This window comes from Myotis brandtii, unplaced genomic scaffold (genome assembly GCF_000412655.1).
Source record: "Myotis brandtii unplaced genomic scaffold, ASM41265v1 scaffold1087, whole genome shotgun sequence".
NCBI lineage: Eukaryota > Metazoa > Chordata > Mammalia > Chiroptera > Vespertilionidae > Myotis > Myotis brandtii.
Window position 1 is genome coordinate 639,736 of NW_005353698.1, and position 24,313 is coordinate 664,048.

The 24,313-nt window shown below is 39.4% G+C and overlaps 1 protein-coding gene across 1 annotated transcript; it reads right to left on the bottom strand.

Annotated features, from left to right (window-relative positions):
• LOC102246368 (transcription factor HIVEP2-like) lies at positions 1-22,164 on the bottom strand. Its single transcript, XM_005857243.1, has 7 exons — positions 22,043-22,164; positions 18,074-18,137; positions 17,427-17,528; positions 14,951-15,005; positions 4,383-4,484; positions 3,075-3,584; positions 1-134 (listed from the first exon to the last, which is right to left on the bottom strand). The coding sequence occupies exons 1-7, from the start codon at positions 22,162-22,164 to the stop codon at positions 1-3; spliced, it is 1,089 nt and encodes a 362-aa protein (XP_005857305.1).
• Between the last annotated feature and the right edge of the window lie 2,149 nt (positions 22,165-24,313).

Sequence of the window (24,313 nt, forward strand, 5' to 3'; positions counted from 1 at the left end):
TCAATTTGAAGTATTCTCTCCATTGGGATCCCTCTCCTCATCCTTCAGACTCTCTTCTCCTTCCTTCTGACGTATTGCAACAGCGTCTTTACTGCTCTCCTGCTTGTTGGGCTCTTTATGCCAGCCCATGTTACCTTTTTTTTAGGAGACAAATCTATGCTGCCACATCACCCTTAAAAATTTCTATTGACTGTATATCCCTAAATTATGGGACTCAAAAGCTTTATGGCATGAAATAACTTTATAATTTGAAGCAAAAAAATGACTTTGCAGCTTACTTTAAAAAAATATGTTTTTATTGAGTTTAGAGAGAGAGGAAGGGAGAGGGAGAAATAGAAACATCAATGAGAAACATCAACATCAATTGGCTGCCTCCTGCGTGCTTCCCACTGGGAATTGAGCCCACAACCCAGGCATGTGCCCTGCCCTGGAATCAAACTGGTGACCTCCTGGAGCATAGGATGATGCTCAACCACTGAGCAACACTGGCTGGGCTGCAGCTTACCTTTTTATGTCCAACCACTGACTGAGCTGGGCAATCATGCCAAATTCCTCCTAGCACTCCCTAGTTTTTCTTCTCTCTGTGCCTTCCACATACTTTCCTACTGCCAGTGTTTATGGATTTTCTCCACGCGGCACAGTTCTCAGTCCTAGAACTGATTACAGGTCTCTGAAATCTTTCTCACTACTTCGGCCAGAGTCAGAATTCATTTCTCTGAAAACTCCTGGCACTCTTCCCTTAATCCTCTAATAGTAAGTACCAAGTTTTATTTTAATAATCTATTTACATGTTTTCTCTTAGAAGACTTCGACATCTTCAAGGAAAGGGACAGGGTGCAATAGGTCTTGATATAACTAAGATTTAACAAAATATCTGCAATATATTAGGTGTCCAATAATTGTTACTTAAGGCAATGATTCAGTGAGCATTCCAGGAGGGCAGATATTTATCTGAGTTTTCAACATTCTGTCTCTATTCTCTTAAAGAATGTCTGGAACTTAATGATTATCTTTAAACATCTGTGATGGGATTAACAAAGCGATTAATACATTTGTTCACTTTTTTTTCTTAAAAGGCATTTAATGAATCATTTTTTGTATCCCTGACACAACATTGTGAGATGGTACTGCCAACACACAGGTTACCATGAAGTATGTCAGGGAAATAAAAAAATAAAAAAAAACCAGGAGAACTAGAGAAGATGAAATGTGAGAGCTGAAATGGATTAGTCATTTTCAAATTCTAAGTTGATCGACCTGTTCTTCAAAAGAAATCTCATGAAAAAAACTTAATAAATAAGACAGATAAGAGAATAGTGGCTGTGTTTGAAGTAAAAGATGAACAAGGAGATATGCTTCCCTGGTCTCCTTCTTAGAGACTCTGGAGCTTTTCCTGGGACAATCCTAGAGCTCCACATTACAGGGTTGGAACTGATCTAAACCAACTCCTTTGTTTTGCTTATGAGGAAGCTGATATCAAGAGAGTCAGAGTGGCTTGATGAAGTCACAGTGTTAGAAAGAGACCAACACTGTTTTGTTTTGTTTCTATTCATGTAAACCAAGTTTGGAGGATCAAAAGTAAATCTGACAGAAAAGACTGAGTAGTTGCAAACTACCCTTACAACATAAAAGTACTCAGAGTGCCAGTAAATAGCAAAGAAAAACAATCCTCCTGAAATCAACAGAACATGCTTGTGTAGGGAAGTTGAGTCTTAAGGGAATAACAAAACTGATTGAGGAAAGAAAGGGTGGGAAAATTTTCTGGGGTAACTGTTAAAAAAATTGCCTTGGCCGGTGTGGTTCAGTTGGTTGGGTGTTGGATCATGTACCCAAATGTCACCAGTTTGATTCCAGGTTAGGGCACATGCCCGAGTTGTGGGTTCAATCCCCAGTTGGAGTGCGGGGTGTGTGCAGGAGGCAGACAATCAATGTTTAGCTCTCATGCTCTCCCTCCCTTTGTCTTTCTCAGAAAGTCATTAAAAAATATTGTTAAAGAGTAAAAGGAGTTGAAGGATACTTATTCAGTAGTTTTTCTGTGTATAAGTGTATAATTAGTCCTAGAGTCAGCATTATACTTAATGGAGCAATTCCTGCTAAAGTTAGGAAAAATAAAAGGATATTCACTATAACTTATTATTGTAATTAATGTAACAGTATTATTAACATTATACTGGAGTTATTAGTCAATGTAATTAGACAAGGAAAAGATATTAGAACTAAAGGAGGAGGTGATATTAGTACTATATTAAGAAAAAATAACTAACTGTAAATGCAAGATAACCCAAAAAAGAGAATCCAATAGGGTAAATTAATATTAACAAATATATAGCTTTTATTCTATATAATAAAAGGCTAATATGCAAATAGACTGAATGGCTGAATGACCAGTCACTATGATGTGCACTGACCACCAGGGGCCAGATGCTCAATGAAGGAGCTGCCCCCTGGTGGTCAGTGAACTCCCACAGGGGGAGCGCCGCCCAGCTGGAAGCCCTGAGCCGGGCTCATGGCTGGCAAGTGCAGCGGCAGTGGCGGGAGCCTCTCCTGCCTTCGCAGCAGCACTAAGCCAGCAGTCAGACATCCTCCGAGGGCTCCCGGACTGTGAGAGTGTGCAGGCCAGGCTGAGGGCCCCCCCAAGTGCAAAAATTTTGGGCACAGGCCTCTAGTCCTATCTAATAATAGACAAACATGGTAATTGACCGTACCTTCGCTACACCTCCCATGGGCTAATCAGCGAGATACCCAAATTAACCACCAACAAGATGGTGGCTAATTTGCATACTGCAGGCAGGGCAGGACAGCGCGAGCCGCCTTCCAGGCCTCCTTGGGTGACCCCAGAAGCCGCCTGCCTGCTGCCCATGATCAGATCCGGTCCCAGGCCGCAGGCTGGCCCCGGAAGCCCCAGAAGCCACCTGATATGGTAGTAACTCTATCAGTAAGCACTCTGAAAGTCAGTGGCATAAATGCACCAATTAAAAGATAGATTATGAGCGTGAATCAAAAACAAAACCCACTTTAAATATAAAGACACATATAGATTAAAAGTAAATGAATTAAGCTGCAGCCTGTTTTGCTCAGTGGATAGAGCATTAGCCCCGGAGAGGAGCTGGGCTCTGAAGACAGCATGCACTCTTCATCCATATAACTGGGTATGTCTAACCTGTCTTTGTCTGGTTCTGAGTCTGTACTTTTGCTCTGGAATAACCTCTGGTATTCTGTCATCTGGGTATCTTCACATGAGTCACTTGGTGTCATAAGCTGAGTAACCTGAATACTTGGCAAAGTAACCAAATAGCTGATCAATGAAGAATGTCCCAGGGAACTATCTGAGGGAACCCCATGGGGTACGGCGCCAACATTCACAGGCAAGGAGGAGAATCTAGGAGGCTGAGGACTGGTACTTCTTGATCTGGTTTTTGGTGTCAAATCTCCCTGGTCATCAAAGTCATCATCATCTTCATCATCATCATCATTATCATCTGCATCCTCACCATCCGATTCTTCGGCATCTGAGAACTGATGATCAGTTGAAATGCTGGACATGCTATGCTTTTCAGCTGCTTTGTGCAAATCTTCCATAGTTTCTGAAACAATTGAACAAAGATAGTGGAGTTCCAGATCCAAACATCAAGATTAGGAGCTAATTTAGGCCCCATCTCTTTCCAAAAGCTTTCCTCAACCCTCCAGCCCCTGCAGATAGTACCATCTCTGAACTCCTGTAACACTCACTGGACACATACCTCCGTAAACCTGCATTGGTTCTTATCTTTCATGTACCTGTCCTATGTCAACCCACCTTATAGTAAAAACTCCAGAGTAGGATCTTATATCTCAGATATCACACCACTAATAGAAAACTCCCAACAAATATGTATGTAATGTTGTAAATGATAATGTTAGAAAAAAATAAATAAAAGCAACAACCTATCTCTACAGGTATAAGCTTATGTGTAAGGAGAGTATCTCAGGAGGTTTGGCTGAGCCTCAGGTTTTCTATTGAGGTTAATGATGTTTTCTTTTCCTATTTTATTTCCTCTTAATAGGAAAAATAAGACATTCAAATTTTCAAATTTCCCAGAAAGTTTTATAAAATGTACATTCCTAACACAACAAAAGTACAGCTGGATTTCCTTTATGGTTCTAGATAGAAATATTTTCTTGGTAAGACCTTTCTCCCTTCCTACTTATAAACTGAAATGCATTTGCTTCTTCTTAGTGGGTTTCAAGCAATTCACTATGTCAGACTTCTTTTCTATATTTAGTATTTGATAAAATAAAATGTGATCATTTTTAAAAAAAACACACATCTAAACTTATTTTACCACCGGCCACAAAGCTGAAGCATACGTAGTGCAATAGTCCACCAACTAAATGATAAATACCTGCTTCCTCGGTTTCTGTATCATCCACTGAAGTCATTGAGACGCCCAACTCCAGGCATTTTTTCATGTGCGCTTTAGATTTCATATGCTTCGTCAGGTTTCCTAGAAAACACACATAGTAAAATAATTAATGTTACCAAAATGTGATGATTGTTCCAAAATTCACTTGAGATGACAGGGATTTGTTTCTACCCATGATCCCTTGATTCAAACGGAAGAGGGACAATCTGGTTTGTGAAGATATTAAGCCCTGATGGCTGTAGCCCAATCTCAGGTTTTGGTCATTCTAGAGGACGTGTCGACACCTAGGGTCACATCTTTTCAAGGGTAGGCTCCAAGCAGGACTGGGAATCCCAAGCTTTCCTGGCTGAGAAGGGATCTAATATCTTTGGCCCAAATGGGTCAGCCTCCTAATCTACACTAATAAAAGAGAAACATGCAAATTGGTGTCACTCCGCTACGCCAACCAGCCAATCAGATGAGTATGCAAATTAACCCAACAAAGATGGTGGTTAATTTGCATACACAGGCACGCAGAGCGAAGACTGAAGACAACGTAGAAAGAAGCCAAGCACTGCAGAAGGTAGCGAAGCTGAGGAGAAGCACGCGGGGCAGCAGAGGTGAGAGCAAAGCCTCGGTGGGTTTCGCTCCTTTCTCTGCTTTGCTCCGGCCACAGGAAGCCCTATTCTTGCAGGAATCTTCCTGCAACAGGCCTTTAGTATATATATAAAAGCCACCAAATACAAGATATAACAAATCAGGAAACTACATACATGACACTGACATAAAATGGTTAGTGACTAACTTAGTAAGAAATATATAAAACCTAAATGGGAAAATGTTGAAAACATTTCTAAATTGTACAAGAACTGTGTAAAACAAGCACACACATATCCTGTTCTAGGTGAAGATTCAATATTTTAAAGACATCAGTTCTTTCTAAGTTAATTCATATATTTAATGCGATTACAATAAAAATTCATATAAAAATAAAAATACTCAAAATAATTAAAATGCTCAATATGTAGAATTACAAAGTAAAACAATATAGGTAACTTACTCAGTGATCTTCTTGGTGGTATTGCCTTCCATCCCAAGTACCATGTCTGTCTATATGCCTTTCCAAAATGGGTCCTTCCAAGGTAAATTTTCTGCTAAGAAAAGTAAGATTTTGATCACTTGGTTATTTAACTGTTATCCTCATTCACCAGCACCCCCTGCTTCCCTGACCACTCCCTCCCCAGGCCTCAGACTCACTGATTGTTTCCCATCAGTCCCTCTACCTATCAACCTTAATTCTTCCTTCCTCTCCTTTCCCCGGAGTTAACCCCCAATAAATCCCTTGCCCTCCTAACTACTACATCTTCATCAGCTTCCTGGAAGACCCAATTGACCATGCATGGACCAGCTTCAGCCAATCCAAGAACCCTCGAAATCTTGTAAATAAACCCAGAAACACTTGTATCCAGAGACAGAAATTAAGCCACCCTCAGTCCTCCCAAGTTGACTGAGTTAGGTTTGCTGGACAATAACCTGGGGAAGGAGGGACCATGAGAAAAGCAGAAGCAGTAGGCAGGGGCTGCATCATGGAAAAATTTGGATGATGTACTAAGAAGCAAGAGTGAAGAACTGAATATTTAAAACATTATTATTCTGCTTCTAAAGATACCTGCTCTTCCTTTTTTTCCCATTATAAAGTATGACTAATATTCTGCACTCTTGTTTTTTTAAAAATCTTTGCTAATTTGATAAGTAAAAATGGTTTAATGTGGATTCTTCTAATTAGAAATGTTCTTGAAGTTTAAAAAATGATTGTCGGTTACATGCATTTTCTACTTAGAAAATCATCTCCATATTGTTTACTCATTTCTATATTGCCATTTAACGATTATTTTTATTTTTAGGGGTGCTTTACCTATCAACGATTTAATGCTCTGAGTGTCTGAAAGTATGTACCTCATTTCTTATTTGACCTTTATTTTTATGTAGAAAATTTTAAAGATTTGTGTAGTTAAATCTGTTGTTCTTTACTTATTTCATTGTTTAGAAAGCCTCACCTACTCCAAGACTTAACATTCATGTCAAATTTCTTGTTAATTATAGGGCTTTAGGCAAAAAAGTAGCATGCTCAAACTTTACAAAGATAACACTGGCAGGAATATGAATGATGCATTTTTAATACATACGTGCTCTCAACCTCCCCCCAACTTTCCACATTTTGTCCCCATATATTCCTAAAGGCTAAGTGATTAACTCATCAATTCAAACTTCATCCAAGTTTATTATTGCCCCACAATATTTCATCTCTTTGACTTGACCAGTTTTGCAACTATTGACTACTTCCCTTGTGACTTGCTTTTCCTAATCCTTATAGGAGTCTCAAGTTTTGTTTGGGGTTCTCTGCGCTTCTTGGACCTGTAAGTCCATTTCTTTCACCAGGTGGGGGAAGTTTTCTGCCATTATTTCTTCAAATAGGTTTTCAATATCTTGCTGTCTCTCATCTTCTGGCACCCCTATTATTCTGATGTTGGTACGCTTGAAGCTGTCCCAGAGGCTCCTTACACTATCTTCGTATTTTCGGATTCTTTTTTCATTTTGCTTTTCCGGTTGGGTGTTTTTTGCTTCTTCGCATTTCAAATCTTTGACTTGATTCTTGCGCTCCTCTGGTCTGCTATTGGGTGTCTGTATAATATTCTTTATTTCAGTCCGTGTATGCTTAATTTCTAGTTGGTTCTTTATCATAGCATCGAGGGTCTCATTAGTTTTCGTGACTCTCTCCTCAAGTTTATTGACAGCTTCTAGCACATTTTTGCAAGCCCTCAAAATTGCGATTTTTAGCTCTATATCCTCCATTTCTGTCATGTTTTTTTGTCTCCGCATTTTTTATGCTTTCTTGGTGCACCCCCTAGTGGTCTTTGTGCGCAGTCTTGTTCTAGTTGAGCCTTGATTGTTGTAGTTAATACTAGAGGGATTTGACCACCAGGCCGACTGGCTGTGTGAATCAGCTGTGTCTGCCGCGGAAAACTTCTGTCCTCTGGGGAGGTGCTAATCTAGCCTTTGCCTGAGGCGATCCGGCAAATGGCTCTGCGCAGGGCTTGGGCGGGGCGGGCTCAACAGGGCGGGCGGAGGGAGCCGTTATGGTGCCCTCAGTCCTGTTCCCAGAGGCTCTGCTTCTCAGAACCCCCGGAACCGCTGCAAACCTCGGAGGGAAAGCTGCCTTCCAACTGATGCCAGACACTCCCGCTTCTCCCGTTTGGGTCCGAGTCCCCAGCGATTCGCCCGTATCTGGAGCTCAGAGTCTGAGACTCCCCCCTGACCGAAAACGACAACCGCGCTCTCAGCCACCAGCCCGCTTTGCGCGCGCACCTCCGCACCTGAGTATTTTCCACACTGCGCCTCCTCTGAGCCTCGGTGTGCTGTTATTTTTCCTTCTAGTTGAAGAGTCTCTCCTCAGCCAGCCTTCCTGTGGTTCTGGGTGATGTCCGTTCTGTCTTTTAGTTGTATTTTTGAAGTGGTTGTTTGCGGCAGCAGTCTCCGGTGTTTACCTATGCCGCCATCTTGGTCTCTCCTCTGTTCACTTCAAGAACTGAATATTTAAAACATTATTATTCTGCTTCTAAAGATACCTGCTCATCCTTTTTTTTTTCCATTATAAAGTATGACTAATATTCTGCACTCTTGTTTTTTTTAAAAATCTTTGCTAATTTGATAAGTAAAAATGGTTTAATGTGGATTCTTCTAATTAGAAATGTTCTTGAAGTTTAAAAAATGATTGTCGGTTACATGCATTTTCTACTTAGAAAATCATCTCCATATTGTTTACTCATTTCTATATTGCCATTTAACGATTATTTTTATTTTTAGGGGTGCTTTACCTATCAACGATTTAATGCTCTGAGTGTCTGAAAGTATGTACCTCATTTCTTATTTGACCTTTATTTTTATGTAGAAAATTTTAAAGATTTGTGTAATTAAATCTATTGTTGTTTACTTATTTCATTGTTTAGAAAGCCTCACCTACTCCAAAACTTAACATTCATGTCAAATTTCTTGTTAATTGTAGGGCTTTAGGCAAAAAAGTAGCATGCTCAAACTTTACAAAGATAACACTGGCAGGAATATGAATGATGCATTTTTAATACATACGTGCTCTCAACCTCCCCCCAACTTTCCACATTTTGTCCCCATATATTCCTAAAGGCTAAGTGATTAACTTATCAATTCAAACTTCATCCAAGTTTATTATTGCCCCACAATATCTCATCTCTTTGACTTGACCAGTTTTGCAACTATTGACTACTTCCCTTGTGACTTGCTTTTCCTAATCCTTATAGGAGTCTCAAGGTGCTTAGGGATCAGCGTTCATTTTCTCACACATATACATGTATGTTGGTGAATGACTGAAATAGTTCTCGCTTTGAATAGGTCATAAAATACAGGTGCCTCCTGTTGTCAGTTATGTATTTAACAAGGCCTCAGGGGCATGCCTCCCAGATACCACACCTGTTATTTTGAAGGAAGTTGGGTTTATTGCCTATGTTCCTGAAGACACATTCAGCCAGGCCGTTAGGAAACAAGTGTCTATTGATGCCTACAGGGTGCAATGTACTATGTGCTTGTCAGTTGCTTTTTTACCACAGTAAAGTTTCTGGAAAAGGAGAAGCTCTTCAGCATTGACAAGGATTGACAGAAACAACAAAAGTTAAAAATATACATCAGCAATTGGGCCCAGTTAAAACTTGCAAGCCTAAAAACTAAATGAGTGGCAGGAGTACAGCATGACAAAACTCCAGGACACAGCGTCTCTGTCTTTTAATCATTGCTTCAGTTTATGCCAGAACCATCTCTGTTGAAACTTATCATTAAACCTTAAGGAAAAGAATTGGAGAGGGCTCACAAAAAATAACAAAATTATTTGAACTCACCTCCCTTTTTAACAAAGCAATCCATTTCTCCCTTGTCCCATTTTTTCCCCCTCAAAAAGTTACCCTTTCTTTTGTCAGCCAGGAAGTCCTCTTTGCCATTCCCTCCTATCTCCAACCTGGCTCCAGTTGCTATATTCTTCCCTGGCACAATCTCCCAGAGGCATCTCTTCTCTCCTCCCCTGCTTCTCCCCTCTAGCCTTTTTTCCTCTGTTCTCCAGAAATAGTAAATATTTTTTAAAAATATTTTTGTTGATTTCAGAAGGAGAGAGAGATTGAAACATCAATGATGAGAATCATGGATCGGCGGCCTCCTGACCACCCCCTACCGGGGACTGAGCAGCCACCCAGGCCTGTGCCCGGACTGGGAATTGAACCCTGACCTCCTGGTTCATAGGTTGCTGCTCAACCATTGAGCCACTCCAGCTGGACAATAGTAAACATTTTGCTTGTAAATGTGAATCTCCCATCTTCATACCATTTTTCATTGTCTGTCCTACAAAAGCTTTCTACTAATATATTTTTCAATAAAAATTAAAATAATCCTCCACAGCCTTTCAAAGCAGGTGTTATGGTTTTAGTGAAAAACTGTGAGTTTTAGGAAAGTCTTATAGATTCCGAGTTAATATGTCTACTCCTCACATGGCTGCTACATTAGGACAAGACAAGTACTTAATTTAGTGTTAAACAATAAACATATTAAAATAACATGAATATAACACTCATTGCTATCCCATATCACACATGTTAAAGCATGGATTTACTTTGACAAATCAATACATGTCTGAATAATAAGGTATATGTATGAAGAAGTTCTTCATGTTGTGTTATAGTTATTTATTTAAACTTAGATTTGCGCCCCCCCCCCAAAAAAAAAAACAGGAGTTATCAATCTGTGTTCCCTGGTTCTGTGAACACACAATGGATCAGTTAGAATTGAACAGAGAAATATTTGATTTACTACTGCAATTGTTATAACACAGTCCAGCATTTTTTGGTGAAAATAGAGACACAGAACTAATACCTATCTAATTAATTACTTGAATTTCACATACATGATTACAGGAAGTCCAGCATCTTCTTAAGGCCTCCTCTTTTAACATCAATTGTCTGAACCTCAGGAACTTGCACTCAAAACTATTTTTTTCCAATGGTCCTTTAGAAATATAATTGGAATCTTACTAGTCCACAAATATTGTGCTTCTTTTCACATTATTACTTTTGAAGTGTTGCTGCTGATTTGCAACCTCGTGAACTGCAACCAGGAAAACCCTGATGGGCTGAGGTGACAGTGGCATCACTTATTGTGTGACTCGGCTCTTTTTAAGTTTCCATGCTCAGCCACTGTGCTGAAGCCTAATCACTGCCAGGCTGACTGGGCCCAAAGGATCGTCTATCAAATGCACTTGCTCTGCTATGAATACGTATCTTCATGCATGCATTCATTCACTTAACCAATGTTTATCGGGTGTCTATTTTTTATGTAATGTGTTTGCTGTATTATTTAATAATATTACATTCTGCTAAAGAAAATAAAAGATACAGATATGTAAGGAGAATAGATGAACCTAAAGAAAGAAGCAAGTAACTTATGCAAATTGTTATACATTGATAAAGAAGAGTGTGTAAATATTGATAATTCACAAAAACAATCTAAAGACAAAGCAGTCTACTAAATATACTTGAGTCACTCAATGCTCTTAAAGTATTCAATATCCATACAGAATCAAGTTGGCCATCCATCGGCGACACCTATTTTTTGGGTCTTTTGTTTTCCACCTGATACATACAGATAAAATTCATTGTTACTCATCAGGTCATCAGGTGATTTACTGCTGTGTTCAGGCACATTAACTCTTGGTTTTTCTGATAGAGCAAGCTCCAGGCATCTTCCCTCTGCTTCCATCTCCCTCAGTTTTGGCCCTCATAAGCTTATCATCAGTAAGAAAGACTGATACAACACAGACAGAGATAGAAGAGACATATGCAGGTAATGATTATTTGAGATAACCTGCCTCATTGTGTACTTGGAGACTACCATTGGATTAAGGTAATTTCCCACATCAACAACATGCAAGGCACTCTTCTAGGTGTTGGAGAGAAAGCAATTAATAAAGCCAACAGAAACCTTTAGTAGAGCTTGCATTCTAGGGGTGATGAAATTAATACTTGTGCATGACCATGAGCAATCAAATTCAGCATGAGTGGAATATCCACTCTTGATTTTTTTAACTAAAGAAATTTTTATTTCAGGGATCTTTTTTTTTTTTTTGTCATTCTCTGCCACTATGACTTGATTCAGACCATTCTGAGTCATTCCAATTGTTCTGCCTAACTTTTTTTCTCAAGGGGCTTGATTGTGACTTCTTTCCTCCTATGAGTCATGAGATTCTGTGGTAAATCAATTCACCAATTCATTCATTTGGACTTGGGTAGTAAGAGACCTCAGTTAATCCCCAATTTGTTCTATCCTTACTTTCAGTTTTGCCAATGAATCACCCTCACTGTACAGTTGCATAAGTAAGAAGGAGCACATTCAAATAACTATTCTCTAAACAAAGAGGACTTGTTCGAAGGTTACTAATGAACTCACTCCGAGGCACAGAGAAGGCCAGAATGATTTTTAACTGCATTCTCTGCTGCTCCTTTATTTTAACTTTATCTTACTAGGTACCCTGTTTTATTTATATTCTTTCCCACTTGGGTAAGTTAAAGCAATTAAATGCATTTTAATTAGCTCCTCATCCCTTTGACTAGGTCTTCCAATAAATAGGAGGACATTTATTTCAGTTTCTAAAATAAAAGCCGCAGAGCATATTGACTAATAAGGGGAGAGGTGATTTCTGTTGCGAAGAAGCCACAGGGCAGGGGCTACTAAAATATAGACTTCCTTTGCTTAGATCAGTGGTTCTCAACCTTCCTAATGACGCGACCCTTTAATACAGTTCCTCATGTTGTGGTGACCCCCAATTTCATTGTTACAAATTGAACATAATTAAAGCATAGTGATTAATCACAAAAACAATATGTAATTATATATGTGTTTTCTGATGGTCTTAGGCGACCCCTGTGAAAGGGTCGTTCGACCCCCAACGAGGTCGCGACCCACAGGTTGAGAACCACTGGCTTAGATAACATGAGAACTGACTCCACCTCCTTTGACTGCTAGTGTAACAACAATCCAAAAACACAGAAGAAGGGCCTACACAGCCACATCTGTGTTCAAGAAGAGTCATTAACCCACTTCATCCTCACAGTACCATGAGAACTGACCCCACCTCCTTTGACTGCTAGTGTAAGAACAATCCAAAAAAACAGAAGAAGGACCTACACAGCCACATCTGTTCAAGAAGAGTCATTAACCCACTTCATCCTCACAGCTACTCAGTCCTGACATGCAGCCTGGAGTGAAATACTATAGGGACGACAGTGATGGGTACCATTTGCATCTCTCCTTTATTTTGTCTCCAGCACTCTAATAAATTACCTATTTTCCCATTTATAGCAAAACTTGTGAGTGGGTAAGGAAACCTTGCAAAAGGCTACCATAAATTATTTAAGATAGCTCAAAAGCCATTTAATTGGAATATTTTAGAATACTAAAACCATTAAATGCAATGCCTCCTAAGTACAAATTAATTACCTTCTCATTAATTTCTTTTAGACTTCTGAATTTTTAAGTAATTACTCTTTTTTAAAAAAGCTTTTCCCCTCAACCAAAAGGCTTGTTTTCAGAGCCTATTTATTACAGTTTCTATTAAGATTCTATTTAAAATCTCAGATAATTACATCCACAACCCCGTCTTTTGAGTTACTTCTAGAATTAAGTGGGTCCACTAAATTCCTATTTCCCAGCATTTAGAGGAAATGTTTTGTTTGTTTTCTCTCCCTCCTTATTTTCCCATTTCTCCATTTACCACTACTTCCCTTGGCTATAATTCACTGCTTATCTGAACTGTTTTTAAAAATCAGTTTACCTAAGAGAATAATAACTACTCCAAATACACATACATTTATTTAGCAAGCCTCAGAAATTACCATTTTTCCATTTAACCATTTAAAGTTATCTCAGACTTTAATTTTCCTATTTTAAAGTGAAAATGAAGAAAAGGAGGGTTAAGCTTGTTTAATAATTGTATTCCCAAATCTAATCTCCTCATGAGGATATTAAGTGCCTTCCATAAGTATGTCTAACTTTACTTATCATACTTGTTTGCTCAGTTTAATCCTCTTCCTGCAGTCTTTGTATTCAAATCCTATCAAATCGTCCTGATTCTAAATCCCTGTATAAGTATGGTACTGTATTTTCTAGTACCTCAGCACACATTGTTTGATGTATTAAAATATCATCTTACTAATTAATGTCTAAAGCAGCAATTTTCAACATATATCATATGTTTTGCTTATCTGACAAAAAAATTGGTGTAATTTTTATTCATTCACACCAGACAGCTATTGTTGTGTTGGCTGTTGTCAGTTTTTATTTGACAATCTAAGGGAGAAGAGGTCAGTGCCCCTGACTAACCAGCCAGGTACTGCATGTTTTAAGAATTCTTGCAGCACACCAGTGCGCCTGCCACAGCACACAGGTTGAAAACCACTGGTGTAGAGGGCTAGAGACAGAATCATACTATCTACTTCATTGTCATTCTCGGGGCTCTAACACAATGAGGCATATAGTGTTGATATAAAAAGAGTTGCTCATAAACAGAGGACAAAAATATTTAATGGCTTCTTTAGGGAAACCCGATGAACTACAGTTTGGAGAATTTAGATAGTGAAGAAAATACTAAAGTAGCAAGAGGGACTGTTGGCCTAAGGAATATGGCTTTTTACTCAAAATACAATTTTAAAATGCACACACACACACCTTTCTACATACATATATATGTGTCTGTGTCTATGACTATGTCTATCTCTATATTTAGCCCTATTCACAACGACATTTACCAAGGTCTGAGTTACCTAGCCCTCAATGGTACGCGTAGACAGCGAGACAGCAACTGTCCCAGCTCGGCATGCTTCGCCGTGCCAAGTCAATCTCCTCCACAATGAGGTGGTTTTGCAACTCTTTTAAGTTTTAGGTCCTAATCTGTGAACCACTGCTCACATGTAAGCATGTCTCTAAAAGAACAAATGAGAGTTTTGAGTCCCTGAGTAGTCCAAAAATATCATTAGCAAAGGATCATTTCTCGTCGACGGCAGTCAGACTCTGCCTACGACATAAAAACACTGCTCTAGCACCCAGAGTAGTTTAACTCCTTAAAACACAACGTATCCAAAGATTTACTTCAGAAGTTGGTTTTTGTTCTACATTTGTATGATAAAATGGGAAATTCCAGTATTTACTGGATTTACTATCTTCCCAAAATTCATATCCATCTGGAACCAGTGAACGTGACCTTATTTCAAAATAGGGTCCTTGGGGATTTCAACGGGTTAAGGTGAGGTCAGACTGGATTAGGATGGGCCCTAATCCAGTGACCTGTGTCCTTAAAAGAAGAGGGAAATCCGGACATAAGAATACACACGGAGAATGCCATGAGACAATAAAGGCAGAGATACCAATAATGAGTCCACAAGCCCAAGAATGCCAAGGGCTGCCAGCAGCCACCAGAAACCAGGAGAGAGGCATAGGACACTCACCCTCAGAGCCTTCAGAAGAAGCTGACTTACCAACACCTCCATCTGAGACTTCTAGCTTCCAAATGAAGTGAGAGAATAAGTTTCTATTGTTTTAAGTCACTCAGTTTGCAGCCCTAAAAACCTTAATACAGCGGTTCTCAACCTGTGGGTAGCGACCCCTTTGGCGGTCGAACGACCCTTTCACAGGGGTCGCCTAAGACCATCCTGCATATCAGATATTTACATTACGATTCATAACAGTAGCAACATTACAGTTATGAAGCAACAAGGAGAATAATTTTATGGTTGGGTCACAACATGAGGAACTGTATTTAAAAGGGCCAGAAGGTTGAGAACCACTGCCTTAATACAAAGTGCATTCGATGCATTATGGCATACTCTGCAATTTAATTTAAATCTTCACCTTGTGAGACAGAATTTTTTTTTTCTTGAGCATTGCAATGAGGTTGTCAAGATTATTCCAATTCCATGTAGGTTTTACAGATCTTGTTCTGGCCATGTCTGCATCCCTGCCATAATCAGGTTATTGGGTTCCAGACTGGCTTTCTCCTCACACAATAGTGGGGAATCAAATTGAAGTCAGGAATAAAATAAAAGAATAATAACCATAACTAATAGGTGTTTATTTCAAGCAGGAAGGTACTTACCTTAACATTTAAAAATCAATGTTATTTAACACATCAAAATAATAAAAAAGTTACATATCTCAATAGATGCAGAAGATATATTCACAGGACATCATAGTGGTGAAAGACTAAACACATTCTTGTGTTTGGGAGCAAGGCAAGGATGTCTAGTTTTACCACTTCTGCTTAACATTGAGCTGAAGGTCTTAGTCGTTGCACTGAAGAAAGAAAAATAATTAAAACAGAAAGAATATAAAGAAGTAATTAAATATGTCTTGACTGTGTACATAAATACAGGGGTGCTAGAACTAGTAAATGAATTTAGCAAGATTGCAAAAAACATGGATAACAGAAAAATCCTCCTATATAATAAAAGGGTAATATGCAAATCAACTGAACGGCGGAACAACCGGTTGCTATGATGTGCACTGACCACCAGGGGGCAGACGATCAATGCAGGAGCTGCCCCCTGATGGTCAGTGCGCTCCCACGGGGTCGGGGGTGGGGGGGTGGGAGCACTGCTCTGCCAGAAGCCCTGAGCCTGCATGGCTGGTGAGCACAGCGGTGGTGGCAGGAGCTTCTCCTGCCCCTTCTGCAGCACTAAGAATGCAGGGAGCAGGCATAAGCCATCAGTCAGACATCCCCTAAGGCAGTGGTTCTCAACCTTCCTAATGCCGCGACCCTTTAATAGGGTTCCTCATGTTGTGGTGACCCCCAACCATAAAATTATTTTCCTTGCTACTTCATAACTGTAATTTTGTTACTGTTATGAATCGTAAAGTAAATATCTGATATGCAGGATGTATTTTCATTGTTACAAATTGAACATAATTAAAGCATAGTGATTAATCACAAAAACAATATGTAATTATATATGTTTTCCGATGGTCTTAGGCGACCCCTGTGAAAGGGTTGTTCGACCCCCAAAGGGGTCGTGACCCACAGGTTGAGAACCACTGCCCTAAGGGCTCCCAGACTACGAGAGGGTGCAGGCCAGGCTGAGGGACCCCCTGAGTGCACGAATGTGGTGCACCAAGCCTCTAGTATTTTTATAAAAGCTGGGTATAAAAAGGTAACAAAAGCATGGTCATTACTATCAAAGAGATTGCAGACCAACGAAAGTGATATCAAATATACACAATTTACAAAATTAAATTCTTAAGATTGTGAAATTAGATGAAAGAACATAGCTTTAGAGTGTCTAAGCAGGTTTCACAGAGTATTCAATATCTGAACTGATATTTTTAATAAAAATAAACTATTTTTATTAATATTCCTCAATAGATTGTGAAAATTTTACCAGGAGTTAGTCATCTTTTAGAACACAGATTAGATGTTAGATCTAAGGGTAGAGATATCTGTGCTGGAGGACAAGAGGTGATAGATTCTATGCACAGGAAGTCAAGACAAGAATGGGGGGAAGAGAAAGAATTGTGAACTAATATTCTTATCCAAAACAGGAGCTCTTAAAATAACTCCAGCAAGAAAAAAAATAATATAAATAACACAAGAGCTTATGTTGAAGCATATAAATGGAGGGATTTAATTTATTAGGCATTTCTGAGTAGATTGGCTAGAACTTGTGACAAACTAGAGGAGAGCTTTTTGCAAGATAAATCAAGAATAAATATTTAAAAACAAACAGAAAAATAAAAGGATTTGAAATCCCATTTTACTTATAGCATAAATTCTTAGACTTAATTTTTCTTTAATGAGTTCGCATATTTCACTTTTAGTGACTAGTAATCCGAATACCGTCCTTGAAGACAAAACACTGACTTCAGCATTCCTTAAATGCTCCCCTTCTTTCCATTCCTATTTTCAAATCTCTAATTCTTATCTTTACTTACCAGATGGCTAGATTTTGCAATAGCCTCCTTAATGGTTTTCCCACCTCCCATATCCCTCTCCTTTTGCTTTTTCTTGCACATAAATATCATGTCTTGACTATACTAAAAAGAAAAAAAAGTAGCATCCTATTATTTGCTCAATACATTTCGAACTCCTTACTCTGGCACTTCTTTATTCAAAGTGTAAGATCTAACCTCAAGTTTATTTCCACCTAAATCCTATTAATAAGTTTATATAAATTTTATTTTCCAGGCAGTAAAGATCAATTTTAGAGCCCCCAATCTTGCCTTTGGATTTCAACCTCCACACTTAATGCTCAGTCTCTTTGATTTACCAAGAGTGGTCCCTTGCCCCTGACCAAGCGCTCCCTAAATCAAAGGTCTCTAGAGGTCCAGCTTCCATCTCATCCTTTCCACATCTTTCCTGCGCACCCCTACTGGGTGTGAAACCTTTCCACACTCATCTTCTCCAGTAATTGTTGATCAGGTTATTTAAATGCCATCATCTATGGGCTAAGGTATTAATTGGATTTTTTGGCTAAATTGGAAATACATTTTATGTATCTAATTAGCTGGAACAATTCTTGAGTTCAAAGACTCTGGGTATTCATGTAAATTTGGATTTGAATGTTGGCTCTATGACCTACAAATTTTGTGACTTCATCCAACCTTTTTAACCTCTGAATATCCAAAACTTCAATTTTATCTTCTCTAAAATGGAGATAATAATAATACTGTCCATTAATTCATTCCTCATCCCAAACTCTCTCATTCAATATTTAGTAAATATGTTCCTGCCACACTTTGTGCTAATTTTTGCATCTAAAGGAGGGAACAAAATAGAAGCAGTCCTTGCCCTCGTGGAGCTTTCAGAAAGACATAACGTAAGATTTAAAAGCGTGCTCAATGCATGCTAGTACCCTTCTCTCCTCATAGTAATAAAAATAAAAGCTAAAGTTTATTGAGTTCTTTTTATATGCCAGCCATGTAAAACACTGTTGTAACTATTTTACCTGTGTCAGCCACCCTGTAGGAAGGTCCACTATTACCAATTACATTTCTTTTGGATTGGGAAAGAGAAGCCCTTAAATTTTGGGTGTTTCACTCAAGATCATGTACTTATAAACGATGGTATCAGAAGTAAAGCCAGAAATATGGAGTCCATAGTTTATGGACTTAACTGCTAAGCTATACTGCTTCCTAACACACAAAATGTACCACTCAGTGTCCTGCACACTTCAGATGCTCAGTCGTTGTTTGTGGTTGGTTTCTGTTATAAATTAGTACACCAATAAAGGTGTAATGTAAGCCATATATATCATTTAAAAGTGCAGGCCTGTATAAAATTTTTAAAAATTTTACATTTATTGTTGGAAGTATGACAGATGTCCCCTTTTGTTCTCTCAGTTATCTCTCTACCCTGCTCCAATAGTCATGTTAAAAAGGAAAAAAAAAAAAAAACAGGTAAAATAATATTAATAAAATGTTACTTAACTCAATATAGATTATCATCTCAACATTAAGTTTACATATAAACTAGAGGCCCGGTGCATGACATTCGTGCACTGGGGGGTGTGGGGGTCCCTCCCGACCTGCACCCTCTCCAATCTGGAATGTGGAGCCACAGGATTTAGTTTTGGAGCCCAGCTATGAGTAAGTAAATGAAAATCAAAATAAATTTTAAAATTTTCAAACATTTTACTAGTATTTCATGAAAGATGTGCAGGTATCTCAATACTTAGGTTAGAGCACATTTGTTAAAATTCCCTGTCTTCACCTGCCGATTTCCACTATCCCCTGCAGCTCCTCCATCACTTCCCTTCAGACCCGTACTTCTCACATACTTTCATTACATGTGGCTTTTCTTTCCTCATCCTCCCAGCCTTCCCTCACCATTTGATCATATAGAACAACTTAGCAACTTTGGTTAATTCTTTTTTTCCCACTTACTATCTTCGTGATTCCTTCTTTTTACTGTAGCATCATGAAAACCCAAATAATCCTTCCAAGCAAAAGACAGAGAACACTCCTTGGAAAATAGGGAAAGGTAGAAGACAAATAACCAAAGCTGATTTTTTTTTTTTTTTTTTTGGCTGATCATTGTGGGGAGTTGAAGATAAATCTCCTAGCAGCAAATATGTCTTTTCTTTTTCTCCACTACAGTGCAGATGGAGTTAAGGTGAAGTGGAGAGCACAGATTCGATCGGGAAAAGAACACTGTGTTCTTCATTCCTGCTGGATTCAAGGAATAAAGAACAATGTAGTCCATTGGCCTTAGAGGAACCTCAGCCCGATAATGGGCAAATGCGACTTTGTGATTTGCCTCTGATAGGAAATGCCTCAGTGCCTTCCCGTTATCTAATTGGCACTGAGGAAGAATGTCAGAGCTTTGTGATTTATAAAAGAATCAAATTACAGTCTTTTGCTTCTTTTTCATAATTAAGTAGTCACTGAGTATCTATTTTTTAATGGTCCTTAAAAAAATAAAAACCCTAAAAAAACTAACACCCTTATCGAACTAAGGCTTCAAACTTAAATTCTGGAGACAAATAACACTGATGTAGAAGAGCATAATGCTTAGATAATGGTCCACTAAGTCTTTAATTACTCACTTGCACGCTGTGGTCCCAGAGGGAGGAGGGCTTCTGTTTTCCTTTTCCCGTCTCCCTGGCAAAAAGTACCTTCCTTCCCATCCCAGGGTGGGAAACTTCTAGGAAGCTTTATTCTTTCGAACTCAAACCCCAAGCCAGAACTGAGGCCTCCATCGTCTGCTCTGACTGTACTTGCCTGGCAGCTACCAACACCGTTACAGCAGTGTTTTCCCAGTGTCCTGTGTCTTGTTCATTTTTCTATCTCCAGCATCGGGTGCAGTAGCTACACATTGCAGGCCCTCGATCAAGTTTTGTGAATGAATGAATAGCTCTCTCCTTTTAGGTCCCTCACATCGTTATTGTAAACCATCAAAGTGTGTCAAGCCTTTGGAAGTCAGTGCTACTTAAAATAATCGTTCCTTATTCTCTGTCCTTCCTGGGTCTTTCCAGTATCAAGGAGTAAGGATGTGGTTCAGACACAGATGAATAGTGCTTTAGATTGTTAGTATTAGGAACAGTTTGCTTTATGACAAAAAGGTCGATCTTGGGATAGTGGAGTGAGTGAGTAAATGGATAACCACTTTATGATATGACATATTCAAAATAATAAAATGGGCCTGTTTGGGAAAAACATATTAAGAAGTTTGAAAGTTTGGCTTCTAAAATGTTTTACCAAATAGAGGAAAAAATTGGAAAAAAAAAAAATCCTGTTTTCATTTAACATCAAAGAAAACAAAGAAGAAGAGGAGTGATGGTTTCCTTTTTAAGGATTATGCATCCTCTAAAGCTAGTGATGGGCATGTTGATACCAGAATAATGAATTTGGTGTATAGGTTTTGCTTGTTTTCTCTCCGGAGGGAATTTAATGTCTGAAAGACAGGAAAGCTACAGACTTAAATGGATAGGACAGAGCTTAACAAGGAATAAGAAAAAAAACAATTATTCTTGTAAAAATTAGCAAAAGAGAAAAACTAGCCTGGCCAGTGTGGCTCAGTGGTTGAGCATTGACCCATGAACCAAGAGTTCTCTGGTTTGATTCCCCATCAGTCAGGGAACTTACCGTGCCCTAGTTGTGGGCTCCATCTCCAATAGAGAGAGTGCAAGAGGCAGCCAATCAATGTTTCTCTCTCACTGATGTTTCTATCTCTCTATCTCTTTCCCATCCTCGCTCTCGAAAATCAATAAAAAAATATTTTTAATAAAAGCGAAAACTAGACTAACAGAGAAACTTTCCTTATGTGATTTACATGATTTCTCCTTAGACTGCGGTGGAGGCCTGATTCTCTACCATGTTCTAATAACATAAGATGGAAAACAAATAAGCATCTTGCAATGGGCTGTCTGCTGAGGTTGAAGTAAGTGTCTTAATAGCAACTATCTCTCATGGTTCTTTCCCAGAAAAAATAAATCTACTTTGGTCCTGGAAGGTGGTCAAGATTGATATTCGTGTCAAAGCTGATTTCAACTTTTCTACCCCAGAAAGATGTGGAGGCACCGATATGCCCCAGGGAAAGGCTCCCAGGGGGTTTTACAGGGACCCAGGGGAGCAGATGAGAAAGCCCGTTGTTTGCAAGTGTGACAGTCATTTCCTCCGCTGCTGGCAACAACCTGCATCGCCTGATAAGCTTCCTGTATCAAGTAATCTTCCCCATCTATAATCTTTGTGACTCGCCAAAAGGAATTGCCAACATTCTGTCCTTGATTTATCAAGAAAGAACAAATCGGCAGCTGCTGGTAGGGTTACAGGTTGCATGTTTTCTCAGCGCAGTCACTCGATTGATTTGTGTGAGGTGGCTAAGCCCATCAACAACAGAGGTTCTATTTCACAGCAGATTTTGTAGCAGAACTTTTCCTCGCTAAATTTATTTTCCCTTTTCAGTCCCTGAAAACACAGACAGAGGCATTGAGTAGTGGGAAGAAGTGATTGATAAAACATGAGATTGTGCCTTATCAGGAATAGCAGGTTTCCATGGTGCAGTATAGGGAGAACGACCATGCCTACAGCGGCTAACTCATCTGATATACTTGTTGCAGCAAAAACTGGGTTTACAGATGGGGTCGATCTTGGAGAGGATGGCTAAGGCGCTTCGGATAAATGATACCCGGCTATCAGGGAGCCCAGGTGTTATCCTGATGCCAGTTAGCATCATCACCCTGCTGCTGAACATTCAAGCAGACGTGTTCTGACCCCTTATTCCATAGATTGTAAAAACTACATTCCAAAGGTGTCTTGTTTTCATGGTTATCTCTGGCTCTGAGCTTCTGTGCCCACAAAAGTCAGCTGTGGGGTGCCCTAACCAGTTTGGCTCAGAGGATAGAGCGGTGGGAAGAAGTGATTGATAAAACATGAGATTGTGCCTTATCAGGAATAGCAGGTTTCCATGGTGCAGTATAGGGAGAACGACCATGCCTACAGCGGCTAACTCATCTGATATACTTGTTGCAGCAAAAACTGGGTTTACAGATGGGGTCGATCTTGGAGAGGATGGCTAGGGCGCTTCGGATAAATGATACCCGGCTAGCAGGGAGCCCAGGTGTTATCCTGACGCCAGTTAGCACCATCACCCTGCTCCTGAACATTCAAGCAGACGTATTCTGATCCCTTGCTTATTCCATAGATTGTAAAAACTACATTCCAAAGGTGTCTTGTTTTCATGGTTATCTCTGGCTCTGAGCTTCTGTGCCCACAAAAGTCAGCTGTGGGGCGCCCTAACCAGTTTGGCTCAGAGGATAGAGAGCCGGCCTGTGGACTGAAGGGTCCTAGGCTCGATTCCGGTCAAGGGCATGCAGCTTAGTTGCGGGCACATCCCCAGTGGGAGGTGTGCAGGAAGCAGCTGATTGATGTTTCTCTCTCACCGATGTTTCTAACTCTCTATCCCTCTCCCTTCCTCTCTGTAAAAAATCAATAAAATATATTTTTTTAAAAAGTCAGCCGTGGAGACAGTTTTCCATACTATTCCAGGTGACCTTTTATCAAACTGTGTCAATGTTGAAGTACAACAGCATTTTATTTCTTAGATTCTGTAAGATGTAACCTACACAACATTTGATGTATGAAAGACTTTACTGAAGGCTAAGACCTCTAGAGAAGCTTACTGTGAGAAACGTGAACTAAGAATTCCTTGTTTGGCTCTTCTCTTCCTCAAAATGTTTCCCCTGGCAGTTTCAAAGACTGCATGCCCAAGGCTGCACCCTCTAGAATGCTTAGAGAGAGAACCTCCAATCTTCCAATCCTTGCCTAAATATAGGATAAACACCATAAAAACCCCTGAATTATAACAGCAGCCTCCAAGTCACACCCATATTCAATGGTAAAGGGTAAAAAATATAGCTAATTAAGAGGGCTTAAGCACAACATTTGGTCAAAAAGTGGCTTAAGCTAATCCAGGGTGATCTTTAGGTAGCCAGGAGGGAAAATATGAGCAAGGATATCAGAAACTGCAGGCAAAATAGACTTCTCAGAATTCGTTGAGCCAATACACTAAATAAATAAACAAACCATCTGTTGTAATGTACCCTGCGAATCACACAAGGATGCCTCAAGAAGTCAAATTAAGGAGTCACATTTATTTCAAATCCGGGACTACGAGGGGGCATTTTGCTCTCCAAATCTCACAGTGATTAGATGGCCCCAACACCAGATTTATATAGGCAAAAATCACAAAGGTATTGATTAGATCTCGGGGTTAGGAATGAGGAACCTGGTTTGCAAAAAAGCAGTTTATTACAGAAGCTGGATTGAGCTGATTGGTTATCTACAAAGATTAATTATAGTTTCGGGTCTTGGGACCACTGAGTTGATAGAAACACATTATCTGGAGCCATCAGGTCTTGGGACCACTGAATCAACGGAAACACATCTGGAGCCACTGGGGCAATTTAGAATAATTGTGCAGTCCTGGCCTCCAGGTACAGAGGAATGTGTTTTCTAAAACCAGTATGACCACAACCAATGGGGTATTCAATTACACTCAATAGGGTATTCAATCGAATGGGATGATTTATATAATTCAGAAAATCAAAATAACTTTTCTATTATGTTAGCAAGCAAATAATGTCAGAAGCTAAGTCAGCCAGGGTTAAAATATTAGACAGCAATTCCCACCAAGCATGGTTGCCACCATGCTTCACATCAAGCAAACAGCAGTCATGACTAAGTTCAGAGGAATCAGTACCTAGACTTGCTACAATATACTTTCTAAAATGTAGCTTTCACCAAAAATATTATGAGATATGCAAAACAACCTCAGGAAAGTATGACCCATATACAAGGAAAAAAAAACACACTAGAAAATG

Coding starts and splice junctions, on each gene's coding strand:
- LOC102246368 (XM_005857243.1), bottom strand. CDS start 22,164: ATGCTAACTGGCATCAGGATAACACCTGGGCTCCCTGATAGCCGGGTA. Junction 17,529..18,073: donor TGGATGAAGTCACAAAATTT/GTAGGTCATAGA, acceptor TTTTCTTTTTAG/TATAGTCAAGACATGATATT. Junction 4,485..14,950: donor TTCTTCTGAAGGCTCTGAGG/GTGAGTGTCCTA, acceptor TGTGTTTTCTAG/GAAACCTGACGAAGCATATG.